The sequence below is a fragment of the Camponotus vicinus genome, unplaced genomic scaffold, assembly GCF_025532165.1.
Source record: "Camponotus vicinus isolate PSW18456_S1 unplaced genomic scaffold, iyCamVici1.0 SCAF_6, whole genome shotgun sequence".
Taxonomy (NCBI): Eukaryota; Metazoa; Arthropoda; class Insecta; order Hymenoptera; family Formicidae; genus Camponotus; species Camponotus vicinus.
This window is the reverse complement of record NW_028141978.1, coordinates 3,422,499-3,443,885: the sequence shown is the minus strand read 5'-3', so window position 1 is coordinate 3,443,885 and position 21,387 is coordinate 3,422,499. Positions and strand designations below refer to the sequence as shown.

Sequence of the window (21,387 nt, the reverse complement as noted above, 5' to 3'; positions counted from 1 at the left end):
TATATATATATATATATATATATATATATATCTTTTTTTATAGTATAAAATCCAGTTTGTCGAGTTCTTTGTTTGAGTTGTCGAGGCATCATAAAATATTAAAATTGTATCGTTATGTTTAAACCATAAACAACATAAACGAAACGTTTTCGATAAGCTATATTTCATAAATTATTTATTGTTAATATAAATGACATATTAAACATTACAAAATACACAGTTTAAATTGTTTATACGTAGATGTAAACTATATTATAATTGACGAATAAATGCCAATCCTGTTAAATATATAATAATGTTTTTATGCTGCAATGTGTCTTCAAGAATGGAAACATAAATTGAATTTAAAATGAAAAAACATTTATTAGATTATTACACATTTTATTTACACATTCGATTAGATAAATTTATATCTTATTATTAAAGTTATTATCAAAGTTTCATCAAAATATTAACGAGTTATTGTTATTAAAGATGGCTAGTTATGGTTAAACTTTTATCACTATCAAGTAAATTTGATAAGCCCGAAGATAATACAAAAAAATACTTTATTATAGAGATATCTAACTATTTTAAATTAAAACTTGAAATATATTTTATGAATTGTACGATAATTTAGAATATAGATCACTATCGAGAAAATAAAAACGGAATTAATATGTACAATAATGTGTATTTCAAGAATAATATAAATAATAAATATATACGAATATAAATTATTGCATACCATTATCTGATGCTTCCTGGTCCTGATCTTCCAGAAAAAGATAGGGATGTATGTGGGAGGAGGTCGGACGTGTCTTTACGCCCATTTGATCAACGAGCGACAGAATCCATCCGTGGCAACGGCATTGACGCATATCCTGTGGAGAGAGCATTCACACACTTTTCAGCCTAACGAATAATTGCTAGAAAACAATATTCGCAGACTAGAAAAATATGTGAGGCGCAAGTGGCTGGATCGGGAATCGAACCCGAGTCTTTCGCTTTCCGAGCAACTGCTCTAGACTGAGCAATCCAGACCTCACACCTAATGCTGCTTTTTAACACAGTGATATGCGACTCCAGAGCGATGTTGGTATCTTGCTCGATGGATGCAATGCCGATTGCCATGGAGGATCCTTGAAAAGATCGCTCGTTGACCAAATAAGTGCCGGTGGAGGTATTCGCGTACATGCTGGCTTCCGACTGGCCTTCCGTATGAAACGACACCGACGAGCACAACGCCGTAGAGTGACCACATCCCCCAAGATCCCTCTAATATATACTAAAATCTCCACTGTACCAAATAGCAGTGGCGGATGGACCCTAATATAGGGCCGGGGCAGACCTCCCTTTTCTTCTTTCTTGTTTCTTCTTCCTATCTTCTTTGCTGCTTCTTGTTACTTATATTTACTCGCGAAAACGCGGTTAACTACGATAATTGAATACGTGACGATTGCAAAATAATAATTTACACGGCACTCCCAATCACAGAACAATCACACGAGATACTTTATTATTTTGTAAGAAAGCAAAAAATACGATTTGCTTGATATTTATATGAGACCAAAATCATGTATAATTCATTCAGTGTTATTATTTATTATTGATACATGTATGGTATACATACAATACGAATCGTAAGATCAAAAGATTAAAGTGATAAAAAATCGTGATACAGTAATTGTTTAATTAATAACTCATATATGTGCTCGTATTTTAGAAAAATTTAAAACATTAAACGGAATTCATTCTAAGCATTGATAAAGAAATAATTATTGATAAGAATCAATCGCAAAAGATTGTAAAATATGTAATTTTTATCCTTCGCTTCAATTTCTATTTTTATTTAATAATGAAGGATCCCGAATCGATAAAGATTTATTGTCGCGATAGTTTTATCACTACAGTCGTTTAGCAAAGATTAATTAGTTGTTAAATGTGATAATCGTATTATATTTCCATACTTATCACGCATTTAAGAAAGAATACAATAATATTCGAAAGGAGCTTCTATGAGAATAGATAATGAAAATAAATACAATAATATTCAAAAGAAGTTTCTCTCGTACACTTACGTTATTATTTGAGTATCGCCGTATGAATGATAACAGACCGTGATATAAACAATAGCACGCTATTGTTACATCACTTTTTATGTCGTCAAGGCCGAACACCATGTCATTAATAATTCGCTGCCAAAATATTTTACATATTATAATGTATGTACGTGTATATATGTATATATGCGCAATATATTAAATTATACAAGTATTTTAAATTATAAATTAATTATATATTAAACAATGTGTCTTTTACAGAGCCTTTCGTTACATAAGTCTATGGTTATAACTACCTGGATCTGTGATTCAATTGTTTTATATATCGCATGTTTTTCAAATTGTATTTAAATCGAAAAATGGAACAATAAAAAGCATCGCGGACGAAATATACGAAATAGTATAAATATCATTAAAGAAATAATTATTACTCGTAAATATCGTGACGAAATGTATAATTTTAATTTCTGCCACATTTCGATCCTTGATTCAATGTACACGTCATGCAAAATACGCGAAATGTATTATTTAACGTACATACACATATATTTAATCATTTAAATTATATTAATCATATCACAAATTATTTCTCGATATTAATCGCAATCGCATTTCGGATTCAATAGACGGAACGTCTCGTATCACCATCTTCTCGCTCGAGTCGCGTCGCTTGAATGACAATAATAAGATCGTATATATCTTAAATATATACTGACAATGAGAAAAACGATAACTAAATTACCATGACAATTGATTTGTTACCGCCTCGAAATATTTAACATTTTATGTCATAAGCTGAGAAATATTTTCTATATTTTTTTGTATTTCAAATGTATGTGTAATTGTATTTCGTTTTGTATGTAATTGTATTGTAATATTTGAATTTAAAAAATCCTGTAAACGCAAATATTCTATACATAATAATCAAAGTATTTAAAAAAATGTCTATAAAACAATAATTATATTTTAATCTTTAGAATATCAATGAAAAAAATAAACCTTTATTTTTTTAAATTAGAGATAATCGATAAAAAATATCTATTATATTTATGTTTATAACCATATAAAAAAATAAATCTATATTTTTTGAGATTTTAAAACGATATATTAAATGTTTAACTTGATTTTTATATATATAATATTCGATATATTTATTATTTATATATTAACTTTTTGCAATAAAAATACAACTCGTAAATATGTAAGAAAGACCACACAAGCGCTTCAATATATTTATTTTCGAGAGAATAGAATAAATACATTTATTTAAAAATAATATTTTATCCGTGAAATATGTATTCTCAACATATAAAGAATCAGCTAATTTCAGCTATTTTTTAAAAAGTTAAAGAAAGCAAGAATTTAAAAGGATATGACTTCTTATAACAAAAGTCAAAACTCTTACTGTTAAAGCAATTAAGCAGCTTTCGAATCGTATCCCGCTGTGCCATACGTGCTATATCTACCTACCTTTTTATTTACAACCTTTTCCCCTTTTCCATTCTTTATACCTATGTACATAGGAAAATTTTGAAATAAGTATAATAAAATAAGGATTTAAAAAAGATTTAAAAAAGTGGGAGGAGAGAAGCTTTATTGGTAACACGTTTTCCAATCACTCTTCAAACATAATATCCAGGAAGCATGGGCGTCCGGAGAGGGGGGGCAAGATGGGGGGCATTTGCCCCCCCACCCTGGAATTTGGAATCAGCAAAAAATTGGGCATTTACATACTCTTTCTTTGAATAAACGTGCTGGGATTTACATCTCGATCACATTTCGATCCGATTCACACTTATTGCCCCCAACTCATTGCTTGCATATTAGCAACGAGTCGCCAGATAACAATAAATGATACTCCATGCCCCCCTCCCGTGGAAAAAATCCTGCGGACGTCCTAGCAGGAAGTAAGGGACGTTTTCACAGTAGTCGTTTTCAAACCTTGAGCAGTACATTATCGACGGTCGTTTCTGGTTTAGTTTGTGGTCTAGTAAGAATACGAACGGAATCACACAAGCATTATAGTGTATACAAAGAAGGTATGTGCAGATTTGATTTTCATATCTAGTGTTCTCGCCTTCTTGCGATTTTAAAGATATATTAGAAGAATCGGAAAATTTGAAAAACGCATCTCATCACATTAATATTGTAATTAATATAATCGTGATGTTACTTGGATGCGCAGTAGCAATCAAGAATCGGGCAGAAATGCAGAAAATAATAGTGTTTTAATAGTGATTATCCAATAGCACACTCGAAGATTGCATTTATGGTTAAAGTTTAATCAATCATGGCATTATGTTGCAATCATTGTGCTACATTATGCTTTGAATGTGTTATTTGCCTATAGTTAATATTCACGTAGCTTGATTCGAGAGATTCAATTAATATTATACATATATATTATGACGTGTATATTTAATTATCATTCTAATATTTAATCATTCTAATATATTTTTTATGAATAGTACCGTAAAAAAATGTGCGATTCCGACTCCGATCCAACATGGCGACCTTATTATATCGCAAAGAAAGGAGGAAAAAGAAGAAAAAAGAAAGTGAGATCTCCCATATTGAGAATTAAAAAAATTTTGAAGGAAAATGGAGAATCGTCCTGGAGCATCGTTCCAAGAACAAGACGTCACATGGCTTCAAGAAATTCTTTTAATTCTGATAATGAGAAATCTACAGAATCTTCCATTTTGGAATCTTTCACGTGTCCAATCGACGCAAAGCTTCTAGCGTCGATCAGGGATCCAAATATTGATATCTCGCCGTTTGAGGTAAGTAATACTTTATCACATTTAATGCATTTAATATTGGCCATACCTTGCAAATAACTTTCAAAAGGATCTATTGTGTTTTATTACAAATAAACATTCTATCAAATTTTTTAATTAGAGGGATCGCAATAAATCTATGTATTGCTGATTATTAGCTTTAGCATTTAAAACCGATTAACACTCATATTTTGTGAGAATGTCTTATAAAAATTAAATATAAATAAATTATTATATTACTTTTTCTTATACACGCAACATTGGCTACAATTTTATTTTAATTGAAATTTTTGAAAATATATGTAAATTTCTTATAAAAATTAATAATATCTTTGTATAATTTGAATATTAGCATTGAATTAAAAAAATAATGTTTATTTTTATTTTTTAGTCTGGTGAGTTTATCATGAAGAAACCAAATTTGGAAGAGAAATATCCTCCTCTGCTTTGGAGGATAGATGGAAAGACTGTCCTCCAAAAATTTGAGCCATTTGAATTGGACGGAAAAATATTCTACAGAAATAAAGCCACGGTAAATTTAACTATAAATATAAAATATATATTTTATTTAAGTATTAATTAAATAAATATTGCATATATACAATATATAAATATATATAATATTTATTTTCATTATTTTTTTTATAGTACGTTGGATTTTGTACCAAAAATCGTCACTTAGCTCAACGAGCATCCGTGAAAATCTGCGAACAGAACAATTCCGAGATCATAGTGGAATTCTCGAATGAAACGAGATGATCGTTGATAAGGTAAATAAAAATATATTTAAAATTTTTTTAAATGATGCAACTTGCTTGAATAATGACAAATTTTTAAACGATAATAATTTTTTTTTCCAGCTAATTAAGGATATGGGTTGCAAAACTAGCGTGATGATAGGCTGTGATACTGTACTGTGATATTTTATTCACACATACACAACACACACACACATACACACACAACACACACACACACAGCCCAGCAAACACAGAATATTGCAGCAACATTGCTGCAATGTTGTAATATTGCCGTAATATTCTGTGTTTGTTGGGAGAGATGTAAATCCGACCGTGCAACCTCCACGTGGTACATCTTGGGTAATGCTAATGCCGGCGGTACTATAACTTTTAATAATTTCACAATTAACTATAATTTCATCTTTGATAATAAAACGAAAACGAAAATGTTAATCGTTCATGTCTTTTATTGGTCGACACATGGCATTCATGTCTCTTGAATTTTCTTGTCTTTCTCTCAAATCTTAATATTCCAATTTATTTTAATCTTAAATCTCTTTCTCTCTTTTATTCGTCTCTCGAAAAAGATAGTTGCGTATTTCTTTGTGTATACAAGCGGATAAAATTAAAATTTAATTAAAATATTGAGACGCTTTTTTTAAATGGTTATCAAAATGATTTCTAGTCATATCTAGATTTGCTAAATTAATATGTGGTATTCAAATTTGTTCAAAGATTTATCTTCTAAAAAAAAAATATATATATAGAAGAAATTGTACACAAAATCAAAATAAGCGCATAAATAATTACAAACCTAACCTAACCTAAATATTAAAGTTAGAAAAAACATTTTATATTTTATTCTAACATAATAAATAATGAATAATATTGACCATAATAAATAATATTAAAACATTAAAGTAAGATTAAAAGACATCACGTTACATTTAACAGGACATTTTATAAATAAGCAACAAATATTTATTTATTTATAGAATCCGAGTGATCAAAGATTTTATCTCTCTCTGGAAGATCTCTATAGAAAATCGGAGACTTGCCATCATTGGAGACTTTTGTTATATTGTAGAATTATAGACGATCAATATTAATAAATATACTTGTGTAAAACATAAATTTCAACGTTTTTTTCTTTTTATTAAAAATTGAAGATAGGAAGGAGATGTGAGACTGAAAGATAGAATGTTTTGAGAACTACAATTTACAGAAATCATCATGTATTTTTACTTTTGATAATAACACCTGTCAATAATATTATACATCTGATGCGCAATAATTTACTAGCACTATGTAAATAATAACATAAGAATCATTCTTACGATTCTATACAATTCAATTACATAAACGTGGTCAAATATCAAAGTATAAGGCTTTTACGATGTTACCACGTGCCTTTATTCTTAACTGCGGAATTTACGCAAAACGGAAAATACAACAGTACCACGTGCCTTTATTCATCCTTGAATCCCGATTAAGTTACTGGTAAGGATGATTGATTTATACTTGTATCTATAGATCTATAGATCTATAGATAAATATCTATAGATATTTTCGAAGGAAAAAGGATTCGTCATAGCCCAAAAAAGAATAAAGTAAACTGCTGTAACGTCAATATGAGTTCCCATTTTACAATGTGCCGTTTTATGTAGCTTTCTATGCGAAATATTATTATAGATCTGTCTTTACTAACTGCATTCTTTTATATTTTTCTCATTTACTTAAAGAATGCACTCACTTCAACTGATTTCGAGTAGAAGCGAAAGAAAGAACAGATCTAATTTTCATTTTCTTGACCGTTTAACTATGCATATATATATATATATATATATATATATATATATATATATATATATATATATGTATATGTATATGTATGTATATATGTGTGTGTGTTGCATTATTTATATTTATACATAATTATATATAATATAAATATATATATATATATATATATATATATATATATATATATATATATATATATATATATATATAATTATATTATATTATTCATCTATAAAGTAAATGTATTTGTATATGTATATCTTTCATAGATATATATATATCAAACATTCATATAGTTTCCTTATAGGAACTGCAAAGTTATCATATTGATGAAGAAATTGTGCGACAAGAGACATCTTTGAGTATGCTCCTTTCGTTTCAATCAATAGTAATTACTTTTAAACTGCAATTACTGTTTAAAGAAAAAGAGAGGAATACTCAAGAATGATTCTATTTAACAGTTTTCTCATCAACTAATTGTCTTTATTCTAGAGATCGAATGCTTGATTTAGATATATATCTATGATTTAGATATATATCTATGATCTGTATATATATATATATTGTATAGTGTATATATGTGTGTATAAAATACAATTTGAAGATATGAGGTATGTGAGAAAAACATAGTGTTAGCGAACTGTCGAGCATAAGATCTAAATGTATCATTATCAGAAGCAAATACTCGATTATTTTCGTAAATTATAGTTTCGTTCCTAAAACATTGTGTATCTTTCCCACATTTTCTACCTTCAGATTTTGTGGTACGTGTGTGTATACATACTGACAATATACTTAGAAGCGCACAATTGGCGACACATTTTCGAGCATATTCACGTAATGTTGCGTTGTTCGCTATATGATACATGTAATAAATGAGATTGTTGCGGCGAGATGCCACTTATCTATTATAAGAGAAGTCTTAGAATCATCCCAAGGCTAATAGAATCGACATCGCACGGCTAGCCGTGTTTAAAACTAATCTATATCTTTCCTTTCGCGCATACATAAAACTATAATCTAAAAATGGCAGCAGATCGTCCAGCACGGACTGACAAATGCACGCGCGAGCTTATTAAATAGATAAACAAGAGAGAAGTCAACGACTTAATGTATCATCTTACATTAAAAATTAAAGCTTTAACATTTTAATCTGGTTCAATTCAAATTAAACGATTTATTTTATTTAAAGATTTAAGATTCTTCTCTTTAGTGCACTAAATACAATTATTAGAAGAAAGCAAGAACTATGATCCGATGTAATAAATCATGACTAAAGCTTCATTTTTTTCAGATATATTCTTTTTCAGATATATTCTTCAATAGCAAAGTCAATTTTGCTATGATAATCTCACATTAGCATTATTTGAAATTTGCGTGAGGTACGTTTTATTATCGATCTGTACAAAGTAATCTTTCGCAGTCTGAAACTCGATTGTTTCCCGAAGAATGACGTACTCATGAGAAGTTTGTATATCCACGACAATTCGCTCAATCTCGCCGCCGCCAAGTAAATTTTGCCCGCTGATTCGTCGCTTCCGTTACCGGAATGGAAGCAACTGGATGAGAGTATGGGCACGCTGGTTTCGTGCAAAACGGGTGGTACTTGCACTGTTGCGAGGGATGAGAAAACATGCAGCCCAACTTTGTGCAAGATAAACCAAACTTGCACTTGGGATGCTTGTAGGCGCACTTGTCTCCAAACTTGCATGCCGGAAAGGCACTGTGGAGGAAAAATTAGTCATAAAAATTTAAATATCGCATAGCTTCTAGGCACACATATATATTTGTAAAAATAAAATATTGCTTATATAATTTAAGATAAACGAAACTGTATATTTCAATGAGATACAATCCCAAATATAAACGTATATATCTAAAATTGCGCTATCAAATAATGACGTAGTCCCAAATATATATATAATAAATATATAATTAATGAAAGTTTATATCAAAAAATATAACTAACCTGCACATAACAGGAGGATGAAAGTATGCGCATTTGTTTCCTAATGTACAATTTGGCCAGTATCTACAATTCTCTCTAGATTTATCTGATACAGTTATACCTATGCTTTCCGGTCTCTTATCCGTAACTAAAAACAAAAAATACACCAATATAACGATACGTATTACGCTTAAGACAAGTATAAGTAAGAAGAGAATTTAATTCATACGTTTGGCGACTAGCGTTGGCAATAATGACGCGGTAGATTTCAATCGCGTGGGACTCGGCGAATGAGATCTGTTGTATATTATAGGACTCAATTTTCTCCGTTTTCGCGGTGCTTCGTCAGTCTTATCCATGTTCTCCGTATTGCAGTTTTCATTGTTCTCCTCTCCGCTCGCCTCTTTCGGACTGACGTCTTCCGTGTCGTCCTCCGTTCCATCCGTTGTTATTCTGAACGCACCTGCTTCCAAGTCAACTGGCGTCGATGACGGCGCCGATGTCGTCGTCGTTGCCGCATATGTCTCACTATGCGTTGTCAACAGCGCGAACTCGTCGTCCTCGTTCACCTGCGAGCATGAGGAGGAACATCGGGCGTCTAGAATGCGCGCGAGGATTAAAATTCCTTTGAGAGGGACGGCACTTTACAGACGGAAGAAAATTACCTCCATTTCTAGTCGCTCCTCGTCATCCTCGGAGCCCACCTTCTCTTTCATGAGATTGTTGTTATATCCATTCAGAGTGACCAAGAACTTTTGATTATCGTCGCTTCTTTGGAACAACGACATCACAACTCCCATATGCTCGTCCGTTACCGCTTGAGGTACGTCTACGGAATATGCACCACAATATATGAACGAATCCCGATAATAAACGTATTGGAATTAGTCAGATGAAAGAGTTAATCTTTGTATCACGAAGAGATTCTTATTGGAAGCTTTATTTTAAGAGGTTTTGACTACGTTTGTGAAATATTTATGGAATAGTTATATATTAAGGATTATGTTAATGGAAGATTAATAAAAATAAAGATTCCAATGAAACTGATGATAGTTGGACACGGAAAGGTTCCGTAACTCTTTCAAATTCTGATACAAAAACTCTATTTCCGCAGAAGTAAAACTTACAAGGTTCGACGTCTTCTGTATCCAGATTATCTACCGTGTTTAATTCGACTTGAATCTTTTCCATGACCAGTCTCTTATTAGAATTAAAATGTACCGACAAGTTTTGACTTACATCACGAGCTGGAGTAGGCTTAAGACGCTTTAAGACCGGCTTCTTGTCCTAAAAAAATTGAACCCTTGATAAAAGCAAAACTTTATCTTATTTTCGATATTTGAAATTTATTGAGAAACGCAGATATTAAAAACTTTGATAATGAAAATATGGCGTAGAATTAAGAAAAATATGGCGTAAAGACTTTCTTTATCACAATATATATTTATTCAATTACAAAGATATATTGTTCCAGATTTAAATAATTTACACGCATTTACAATTTATCAATAAAACTCACCAACAGGGACGGTTCCGGATTTTTTTGCGTGACGACCGATTGATTCGCTTCCGCGACCGCTCTCAACAAAAGTGACTGCGTAGCGCGTTTTTGCGTCGGTTGTAGTGGCTTCAAAGGCCTCGGTGTAACAATCACTTTACTTGGCAGCCTTGTGTCTTCGATGTTTATGTCATCTACATCGCTGGACGCTTCTTTTCCAATCTTATCCGACTGTGATTTCACGCTTCCATAACCGGAATGTTGAGTCGCATTGAACGGAGCTTGGTTTGTGGTTTTTGAGCGTTTTCTCTCGGTCTTTGCGACGATGGAGGATGCAGATCTGTTCACAGCGACTATGCGCGACTTGACGGGACCGCTCAGAGAATGATCATCATTATCTAGTTCATCGTCTTCCTCCTGCTCTTGCTCTTCTTCTTTGGCACCAAGATTTATAGGCATCATAGATCCATCGTCTTCATTATCGCGAGATTGTCTTTTATGCATTGGTCTGAAATTATTTCTCACCGGACCTAATCTGTCCTTGATGTTCTTAGTACTGTTGCTAAGTTGATCTAAACTCCTCGAGTTGTTTCGATAATCCATCGTCTCTTGCGATTTTATGGGCTGCTTCTGCGTTTTGTTATTGATACTCGCGATGCCTAAACGATCTTTAACGGTACACGTGGGCTTTTTAGTAGATATGTCCGTTTTGGAACCGGAATTTAGGATTCTCTCCCTAGATTCTGCCGCGTTTTTATTCAGTCTCTCACTCTTATTGCTCTCTATTCGACTTCTCACATCATTGAGTCTGTTTACCTGTTCATGATGACGCGAGGACTCGCCATCGCGATTACGTCTCGAATTTCGATCATCCGTATCAAAGGTTCTGTTCTTGCTACGGTCGTTGTCGTAACGATGTGACTTCTCAAATCGCTTCTCCAATGGACGAGAGCGACCGATACTTTCCTTTTCCCTGTAGACTTCAAACTTTTTCCGCGGCGACACTATACCGAGCCGATTCTTCACCGACACGACTGACGTGATCTTTGGTTTGTTCACGCAGGACTTGAGCTTCTTCGAAACCGTGTCAGGCGATGTGGTCGCGTCCTCCTTTTCCTCTTCCTCGGAAGGTTTCGACCGTTTCACTTCGTTATCTCTTTTTTCGACGTTGTCATGACTACTTGACGTCTCCAGTGATCTCTTCAAGCTTTTATTACTCTGCACCGCTTCGTTCGATCTCTGATCACGAAACGTATCTGCAATCTTTGCAGCAGAATTTTCCGACGTGACACTATCTCTTGTCGCGTTTTCATCACGCGTGAAATTCTGTGGTCTATTCGAAGACGCAGATTCCTGATAGGGCTCGCTACTATGTGTCGACCCCTCATCTGTTCTGCTTTTGTTGCTTTGCACACTCTTTGTGTTTTTCTCCGCGCTTTTACTATAACTCTGTTCCGAGTTTTGATTAGATACATAAGGCTTTATCGTTTGTTGCTTTTGCACAGGTTGTTGTTTATCATTCTTTGTATTTTTATCTAAAGACTTGTCGACAACCGATTGTTCTACCGTCTGATCTTCCAGAAACGAAGTTGCAGATATCTTTCGTTTCTTCCTTTCCTCCTCCTGTTTCACTACTACCGTAGGTACAAACTCACGGGATGATTTCTTTTTTGCCACAGTGACTTTCTGCAGTTTCTTCAGCACTTGATCGTGCAGCCAGTCTACAAATATAGTTGTGCAGTCTTCTAGAAACAAATTTAGATCATCATGCATCTGTTGACGGGATTTTTTATTGACAACCATCACCAATATGTAATCTGGTAGTTCCTCATCATATCGTACACCTAATTCGTTAAGCTTGGCACGAATGGCACTCTGAAAAAACAAAATAAATTTATTTAGCAAAAATAAAAAACTATAGAATACATCTGCATATTTTTCATATAGTTGATCATTAAAATCAAATTCAATATTTCATTAAATAATACAATTTATTACAGATATCACATATTATTTGAAAAATATAATCAATTCTTTAAAAACATTTTTTCTTTCTTTGGAAAAGATAAATTCTCAATCATTTTTATACTCTTAGCTTTATATGCTATATAAATAAATTTTAGAATGCTTAGATTGTAGATCTGATGAAAGGCAAGAATTGTCTTGTATCACATTAAACTTTTACATCCTTCCATAAAGAATTTAATGTAATTGTGCAGTCTTCTAGATAATTAGGCAATAATGAAGACATCAAATTAAATGTTATGCTTGTATTTCTATGCAATAGAACGAGATATTTCTATTCGTTTAGATCATGCAAATTTCACACTGTGCATGCTAATCCCCGAAAACTTACTCGAAGTTGATTCGTGACCTCAATGCCACGCGTATCCATGATTATGGGATGTGATTACTCTGAATTTTTACCGGATCAAATGAGACTCAGCGTTGTCAAGTCAGCGATCAGCCGAGTCGATAAACCGATGTAATCGCGGCTCAGTGCCTATCATAGAACGAAAACATTTTCCGCCATAACTGGATGAAACGTCCTCGCCAGTCCCCACTTTCGGGGCATAAAATAAATCTAACCTAGGTGCACGAATAGGGGCGTTTCGTCAGTTCGATGGTTCGATCCAGTTCGATCTTTCAACACGATTCTCCTCAACCGTACGCGGAAAATGATTCGTCGTTTCGTCCTATCCTAGATAAAATAAATGAAACCTAAAAATAGGCGTTTCGTAGTACAGTAATCAAAATGAAAAAATTGCATAAAACAATCATATAAATAAATATAAATTTCACAAAAATTATTATTTATATTTTATGTTTAATTTCGAATGACAAAAAAGAAATTACAAAATCTCTCATTATAAAAATATATCTTGGAAATCAGAGATAAAAATTCAAACAAATTGATCAAAAGGACTTTTTGATAGCTATCAAATCTGAATTCTGATATCAGATTTGTATCCTTAGAATTCCGGAACTATGTATTTTGATTTATATAGAAGTTAACAATATTGACATACATAATAGCTATCAACTGTCAAATCTGAATTCTAATATCAAAGGAGTTTTAGTGATCTTAAAAAGCTTAGAACGCATTTTTACTAAAAAAAGTACATATTTTTCAAAGTTGACAGCAATATATTAACAGCTATCAACTGTCAAAAAAATCTTTATGCAAGATATCTTAACACATAAACAATTTGATGTCTAAAGATAGATTTGTCATCTTCTAAAGATTAATATTTGATATTATTATTAGTAAAAATTTCTGTCCCAGATTTTATTAACATCATTTTCTGTTTTATTAACATAGAAATTGATATTTTTAGTAAAGTTTTACTATTTAAAAATTATATATATATATATATATATATATATATATATATATATAATTTTTGTGTAAATATAAGATTTACAGAAAAATTAAACAATTGTCTCAATGCACTACTGCTCTTAATTGTAAGAAATCAGTATTTTTGATTCATAGCAACAAGTTAAATGCAGCCTTGTATCATTGACAAGATTTGTTGATTGAGCAGAATTTAAAGAAAAAAATAAAATAAGAATTATAAATTTAAAAAAAATATATTTATTCACAACGTATATCATATTTCTCTCTCTCTCTCTCTCTCTCTCTCTATGTAGATATAGAATAACTTATATTTTTATACATATATGACAATGCAATTTTAACAAAAAATAAATTTTTTCATGTAATTCACAAAGATAAATCAGCTATATAACTTATTTAAAATTTTCAATTTTGACTTAATTATATCTTATGTACATTTTACCGTAGTTATAGATTTTACGAACAATCATTTAAATTTCAAAACTGTCCACAATATAAAAAATACTGCTATAGAAAAAAGAAATAAGTATAAGATATAGTAATTGTGACCTGCTTTTGCTAGACGCAAAATACGTGCCACGGAACCTGATAAGGACCCACTTGTTTTTTCAAAATCATCATCCTAAAATAAACTTTACTTTTTAGATAAAATTAAAACGAAATTATATATTTATCTTTAAAAGAACTAATCAACTAACCATGTTTCTCAAGAATTTGTCTTGATATTTTACTTCTGTACCAATGTCAATAGACAAAGATTTTAAAGCATGAATTTTGTACTTTAACTCTTCTGTCATTTTTTCATTTTCGTCTTCCATAGCATTGTGGGTAGATGTACTTGGTAATGGTTCATAGCTATTACCTCCTGAAAATATAACAATTATGTGTAAATTAAGAATTTATCCATATATTTACATTAAAAAATACATAATTAAAACCAGACAGAAACCTGAGAGCGGCCACCTCGCTTTAACGGGCATATTGTCCTGATGCGCCGCCTAAGAAAGTGGACGTGAACTATACCCGTTACGCTCGGTAACGATACATGGTTCGTGTCTGTGCTACAGTTCATATCTGAACTAGAAAAAATATATTTTAGCTATAAATTTTATTTAAAATTGAAAAAATTTAACATATTTATCTTTTTCATTCTTGAGAAATTTGTACACATATTCCACTATAAAAGAAAATTCTTAAGAGAAATAGTAAATAAATTGTCAATACAAGATATTTGACAAGGTTTTTATTTAGATTTAGAATTCAAAGATATTAATATAATTAAAGATATTGACAGAGAGATACTTACAAAACGCATCTTTTCCAACATCTTTAAAATCGCCAAAATTATTAAGACATATCAAGAATAAGATTTTACAAGTGATTTATTTTTATCTAAATTCACATTCGTATTTCTTTCAGAAAATATCAGGGGGTTTTAAAAGTTGTGTACATACATGAAATAGTATTATATAGAATATATGTATTTGCTTCTTTTTATGTAAAATAGTCTTTGATCTGCATTATTCATACTTTCGTAAAATTGTCTTCGAAAATGATATATAGCAATGTAGCATTGCAATTTGTTTTGTGTTTTTATACAGTTTAATAGTGTTGTTTTCATAGCCGCAATTAAAAAAGTGATAAACGTATAATTGTAAGTATTCAAATTTCATATTTAATGTTAAATGCGACAGTCAAATGTCAATTTATTCTCATAATTATAATTAACTCAAATATTATAATTATAATTAACTCGAAATTATTATAATTAGAATATTATCTTCTCGTTTTCGACATAACTCATTCATTATTGAATATATAAAATTAAAAATATTTACATTTTTAATATTTATATTATTCAATCTTTATGAGAAAAATCAATTAAGATGGTCGCATTTAGTCTTTTTTTTTAAAAACGATATAGTTGTAGAATTCAAAAAAATGTGCGTACATATGATTGGTGTGAACGCTCTCTATACTTAATTCTCTAATATTTCGCTTGTTTTATACTGATGAATGTTCGCTATAGAAAAAATTAAAAATAAATCGAAATAGATAAAAAAATTTTTTTTAATAAATGTGCTTTAGTACAATGTATAAACATTGCACAAAAAGTGCAGTAACAATGCAAAATTTCTTTTAGCAGCTATATACAAATATATCTTTTTCTCTATTAAAGTTATATGATTGGCATTTTACATGTATATGTTACACCATTTTTAGAGCATTGATAAATTGTGTGCACTCTATTTGCAAATCATAATTTCTCATCTCTCTAGAAAATTATGATGCCTTATAAAATACCATTGCATGTCTTTTTCTGATATTGCTACAAAATATACCGTTTACAGTGATTCTTGTAAATGCAACTATATTACTAAGATTATTTCGAAATTGCTCTTAGTTAAAACAAGCATTAAACACATAAATTGTTATTTTTGCAGCATTACTATCTTGTCTACATTTACGATTATTTCTGTAACTTCTTTTGAAGAAGAAAAAGATTCTAAAAATAAATTGCTATAAAAAGAAAGAATAAAAGAATGTTTTAGAGATTTCTATTTCTATTGGCGATGTTTTAAAAAAATCTACCGAAGAATCCCCTCTTCTTAGTGCACCTCAAAAAGATTTGATCGATATCTTTGAAGACTTCTTCGGCAGATTGGGCAGCATTAATGTAATTATGAATTCCTTGTAGACCGTAATAGTCGACGAGTGGTAAAGTTTGTGTGCGATATGTCGCTAATCGTTTTTTCAGAGCCTCCTCATTGTCATCAGATCTCTTGATTAAAGGTTCCCCAGTGATCTATCAAAAGAGATTAAGCATTTTGAACTTTTCATCTCAAGTTTTATTTGAACTTATGTCATTATACTGGGTGTTAAAAAAGTCTGGACACGATCGAATATCTCGATAAGGAAGAGTTTTACTAGTGTTTCAGACAAAAGTTGTATGGTTTCGAGGGGGACATAAGATGGTGCCATTAGTTTGACCTTGAAGAGTCACCTGAAAGTCACGTGAAGATCATCTCCAACTTTTTAAATGGGACACCCTATATGCTTTTGCATATTCTTGTAGCTCATCTCGAGAGCTTTCCAAAACACTATAATTAAGTTAGTTTTCATTAAGTACTTTTCGAGTTATGAGGCTTGAAATCATTTCTTAATTTTACATAAACCATAAAATATCTAGTAAAATATTCATTTTTCGATTATCTTACCTTAATACTTTTATGTACAAAATAAAGTATTAAGGTAAGATAATCGAAAAATGAATATTTTACTAGATATTTTATGGTTTATGTAAAATTAAGAAATGATTTCAAGCCTCATAACTCGAAAAGTACTTAATGAAAACTAACTTAATTATAGTGTTTTGGAAAGCTCTCGAGATGAGCTACAAGAATATGCAAAAGCATATAGGGTGTCCCATTTAAAAAGTTGGAGATGATCTTCACGTGACTTTCAGGTGACTCTTCAAGGTCAAACTAATGGCACCATCTTATGTCCCCCTCGAAACCATACAACTTTTGTCTGAAACACTTTCTAGTAAAACTCTTCCTTATCGAGATATTCGACCGTGTCCAACTTTTTTAACACCCAGTATAACATTTTTGTCTATATATAATTATCAGTAAAAATAAATGTTATTATATATAATCTTCAGTGAAAACATATTACATAAGTCATATTAGAATTAGCATGTCATTGAATTTAACTGCACTTTGCAAATATAACTTAGTGTATTGTGGACAATTCTCTAATGTATAAAATTCTCTTTTTCTCCAAATTATATGAAAAATTTGAAATTTTTGCTACAATTATTTTATTACTTACATCATCTTTCATAGAGACTTTGGGAGGAGCAAGTGTCTCATGGTAAGATCTACCACTAGCTGGATGTATTAATCTACCTGTAATTCTTCTGATCAATAATCTGTCATCGATTCCAAACTCAATCACAGTATCAAGCTTTGTTTTCCTCTTCGTGAGCATTTCATCGAGCTATATAGAAAAGAATTGTGAAATACAGAGATTCAAGTGTTTCATTATGAGATATATGAAATTTCTTTTGATCATTTCTTACTTTTTCTGCTTGAGGTACACTTCTTGGGAATCCATCCAGTAAAAAGCCACGCTTGCACTCAGGTTTGTTTAAATTGTTCTCAATCATGTTAACTACCAAATCATCACTGACCAATTTACCTTCGTCCATTATCTTTTTGAATTGAATTCCCAGAGTAGAACCGGAATCGACTTCAGCTCTTAACATATCACCTGTAGATAAATGACATATGCAGTACCTCTCTTTGAACAACACCGCCTGAAACAAATGCATTCAACTAAATCTTTGCAGCTAGAATTAATCATTGTAGCATGATTAATGAAAAGCTTCAATTAAATATTTCAAAGTTTATAAAGTCAAAACATTTTAATCCCATAAAATCAAAAGATGAATCTATTTTTTACAGTTCTAATCTATCATTTATAAGTTTAATTACTCATTAGAAATACAGGAAAGGGACAATTTACTAATATATGTAAAACAGGTTTATATTATGCTACAAAATAATTTAATAATTTTATCATTTAAAACCGCCTCATTTAATCAATCAAAATTAATTTACGTTTGAAAAACATGACAGGTCAAAACGAATAGCTAGCTCAGCTTTCAAGAATAACAGTCAAGTATATACGTGCGATGAGAAAATACCTGAGTGCCTTTGCCGCTACCAGGTGGACCCAGTAGAACGGCATTGACTCCGCTCAACGGTGTCTCGAGCTTTGGGGCTGGGTCCGTTTGCGGCGGCATCTTCTTAACGAGTCGAGAAGGAAAAATTCGTCGATCTCCGAAAAACGGCTTGTTTCTCGGTCACTATTATTATCAAGGTCGCGAAACACCGTGTGTCAGGGATAATAATCGTGCGCGACGCGCCGCTGGAACATCCTTGCGTTGCGAGGCGCACGAATGTGTGCGTCAGCACGTCATCAGCAATTGGTGAAACTTTGATCTTTGACCGAACCGCGCTTTGCCTCATCTGTCGACCGCCTCGTGAAGCAATTCAATTCACGTCGATTTAAATTATCTCGCGGGAAATGTTACGTACACACATACATACAGTCCCGGACAAAATGATAGCACACGTGTGCTATCTTTCATTGCTCGGAAACTACGTAGAATTTTCCAAATGTAAGAAATAGTACATAATGATTACGACGCAAGGAAGGAATGTTGTTATTAAACAAGAACGTCCTTACTAATATTCGCAGTTCGCAGGAGAAACACGTAAATACAGAGGGCGAAATGATAGCACACTTAAACTTTATGTTGACGTTATTCAGTAGTTTGTGGCTTGTCAAGCTGTTAATAACAAGCATCGCGTCATACACGATTAGTTATCAATATGGGCCGCGGAAATAAATTGAATGAAAGTGAGATTAGAAAAATAATTGAACTAAAGAATCAGAATCTGAATGTTTCTCAGATTGCGAAAATTGTCAACAGAAGCCGGAAAGTAGTGTATAATTTGTTGAAAGATCCGGAAAATTATGGAAAGAAAAAGAGTTCTGGAAGGCCACCAACCTTATTAGAACGAAACAAACGGGTGATTATTCGAATTGCGTCAAACTCGGCATTAACATCACGCGAAATTGCTTGCCAAGCAGGTGTTACAGCGAACATCCGAAGCGTACGTCGTGTTCTTCAGAGGTGTAAGTTTATCCAACGACTGAAGATGAAACAAAAACCCCCACTAACAAAACAACATAAAAAGGATCGATTAACGTTCGCAAAAGATCGAATTCAGTGGAAGAAAAAATGGAAAAGAATTCTTTTCACAGATGAAAAGAAATTCAACCTAGACGGTCCTGATGGATTTTCATATTATTATCATGACCTACGAAAGGAGAAAATCATTAAACAGCGACAACAGATGGGTAGTGGCGGTGTGATAATCTGGGCCGGAATCGGTTGCAGAGGCAAAACTGATGTACAATTCATTAATGGCAAAATGAACAGCAAAAAATATATTGAGTTGATATCTGAACAAATAAGTAAACATGCACAGAATATCACAAAAGGCAATTTCATCTTTCAACACGATAATGCAGTCATACATAAAGCCAAAATTGTTAATGCATATTTTACATCTCAAAAAATTGAAGTTTTGCCTTGGCCTGCACGCTCACCTGATTTGAACATTATCGAAAATTGCTGGGGTGAACTTGCACGTGCTGTATACAAGAATGGAAAGCAGTACGATAACATCCACGACTTAAAAGTATCTATCGTAAAAGAGTGGGACCATTTTTAAATCATTACCCAATCCAATGATTGAAGTCATTGAGAATCAGGAAGGTTATACTCATTATTAATTTTCATATTAATTGTGCTTTAATAATAAATTTCTCTATAGATTTTGAAAATGTGCTATCATTTCGCCTTCTGTATTTACGTTTGTTTCTCCTGCGAACTGCGAATATTAGTAAGGACGTTCTTGTTTAATAACAAGTTCCTTTTTCTTGCGTCGTAATCATTATGTACTACTTTTTACATTTGGAGAATTCTACGTAGTTTCCGAGCAATGAAAGATAGCACACTGTGTGCTATCATTTTGTCCGGGACTGTATATGTGTACGTACATACAGATGCATCATCATGCTATAATTTTATACATACATACACTATTATAGCAAAATTTACGCACACACGTGCTTAAATATCGATATTTCAAGGACAACAATATATATCCATAAATAATGTTAAATTCTTCAATGTCGCCAGTAAATAAAATAAAAGACGTAAGTTAGATCGACCACACTGGCAAATTTATTGATTGGTAATATATCACGACGTTTCGACCAAGGTTTTGGTCCTTATCAAGTGAACTAAAATATTTATACAGTATTATAAGAAGTAATTAACATACATAAAATTGATAATAAAAATAAGCGAAAAATTCATATACATACAGAGCCTTAGTTAGCTATTATATTGTGAGAGAAAAGGAAATCACTGTGTCAAGATTTCATCATGTCAACCTCTCCATCCAACTAACTGAGAAAGACTAAACGACCTTTATTAGTTTATCATAAATATTGTTTAAATTCTCAATGTCCTTTTGTAAGTTAATAGTGTTGTCAAACTTTTTAATAAAGAACATTTCAGCAATTTCCCTCTTTCTCACGTTTTTCATTATGTAAAATAACTGGCATTGA

General features: G+C 31.8%; 3 protein-coding genes across 4 annotated transcripts; all 3 read right to left on the bottom strand.

Moving 5' to 3' along the window:
• Positions 1-7,586: 7,586 nt before the first annotated feature.
• On the bottom strand, positions 7,587-13,512 carry Nab2 (Nuclear polyadenosine RNA-binding 2). Of its 2 annotated transcripts, XM_083103240.1 has the most exons (8): positions 13,401-13,512; positions 13,168-13,314; positions 10,833-12,686; positions 10,441-10,600; positions 9,979-10,142; positions 9,543-9,882; positions 9,335-9,461; positions 7,587-9,088 (listed from the first exon to the last, which is right to left on the bottom strand). In XM_083103240.1, the coding sequence occupies exons 2-8, from the start codon at positions 13,204-13,206 to the stop codon at positions 8,857-8,859; spliced, it is 2,916 nt and encodes a 971-aa protein (XP_082959366.1). In that variant the 5' UTR covers positions 13,207-13,314; positions 13,401-13,512; the 3' UTR covers positions 7,587-8,856. The 2 variants fall into 2 exon arrangements, with proteins under 2 accessions (XP_082959366.1, XP_082959364.1); XM_083103238.1 differs by having other exon boundaries at positions 13,168-13,512.
• Positions 13,513-14,386: 874 nt separating this feature from the next.
• Positions 14,387-15,267, bottom strand: LOC145973690 (BET1 homolog). The gene is made up of 3 exons (XM_083103237.1): positions 15,122-15,267; positions 14,871-15,037; positions 14,387-14,794 (listed from the first exon to the last, which is right to left on the bottom strand). Exons 1-3 carry the CDS (start codon positions 15,150-15,152, stop codon positions 14,639-14,641), a joined length of 354 nt encoding a protein of 117 aa, XP_082959363.1. The 5' UTR covers positions 15,153-15,267; the 3' UTR covers positions 14,387-14,638.
• Positions 15,268-15,536: 269 nt separating this feature from the next.
• On the bottom strand, positions 15,537-19,192 carry Ak2 (Adenylate kinase 2). Its single transcript, XM_083103236.1, has 4 exons — positions 18,884-19,192; positions 18,257-18,493; positions 18,007-18,174; positions 15,537-16,978 (listed from the first exon to the last, which is right to left on the bottom strand). Exons 1-4 carry the CDS (start codon positions 18,980-18,982, stop codon positions 16,751-16,753), a joined length of 732 nt encoding a protein of 243 aa, XP_082959362.1. The 5' UTR covers positions 18,983-19,192; the 3' UTR covers positions 15,537-16,750.
• Positions 19,193-21,387: the final 2,195 nt, after the last annotated feature.

Excerpts from the sequence above, each read along its gene's own strand:
- Nab2 (XM_083103238.1), bottom strand. The coding sequence starts at position 13,206 with ATGGATACGCGTGGCATTGAGGTCACGAATCAACTTCGA. Across the intron at positions 12,687-13,167 it reads AGGTCACGAATCAACTTCGA|AGTGCCATTCGTGCCAAGCT; the intron begins GTAAGTTTTCGG and ends TTGTTTTTTCAG. Across the intron at positions 10,143-10,440 it reads TACAGAAGACGTCGAACCTT|ACGTACCTCAAGCGGTAACG; the intron begins GTAAGTTTTACT and ends CATATTCCGTAG.
- LOC145973690 (XM_083103237.1), bottom strand. The coding sequence starts at position 15,152 with ATGCCCGTTAAAGCGAGGTGGCCGCTCTCAG. Across the intron at positions 15,038-15,121 it reads AGCGAGGTGGCCGCTCTCAG|GAGGTAATAGCTATGAACCA; the intron begins GTTTCTGTCTGG and ends TTATATTTTCAG. Across the intron at positions 14,795-14,870 it reads ACAAATTCTTGAGAAACATG|GATGATGATTTTGAAAAAAC; the intron begins GTTAGTTGATTA and ends AGTTTATTTTAG.
- Ak2 (XM_083103236.1), bottom strand. The coding sequence starts at position 18,982 with ATGCCGCCGCAAACGGACCCAGCCCCAAAGCTCGAGACACCGTTGAGC. Across the intron at positions 18,494-18,883 it reads GTAGCGGCAAAGGCACTCAG|GCGGTGTTGTTCAAAGAGAG; the intron begins GTATTTTCTCAT and ends CATTTGTTTCAG. Across the intron at positions 18,175-18,256 it reads GTGTACCTCAAGCAGAAAAA|CTCGATGAAATGCTCACGAA; the intron begins GTAAGAAATGAT and ends TTTTCTATATAG.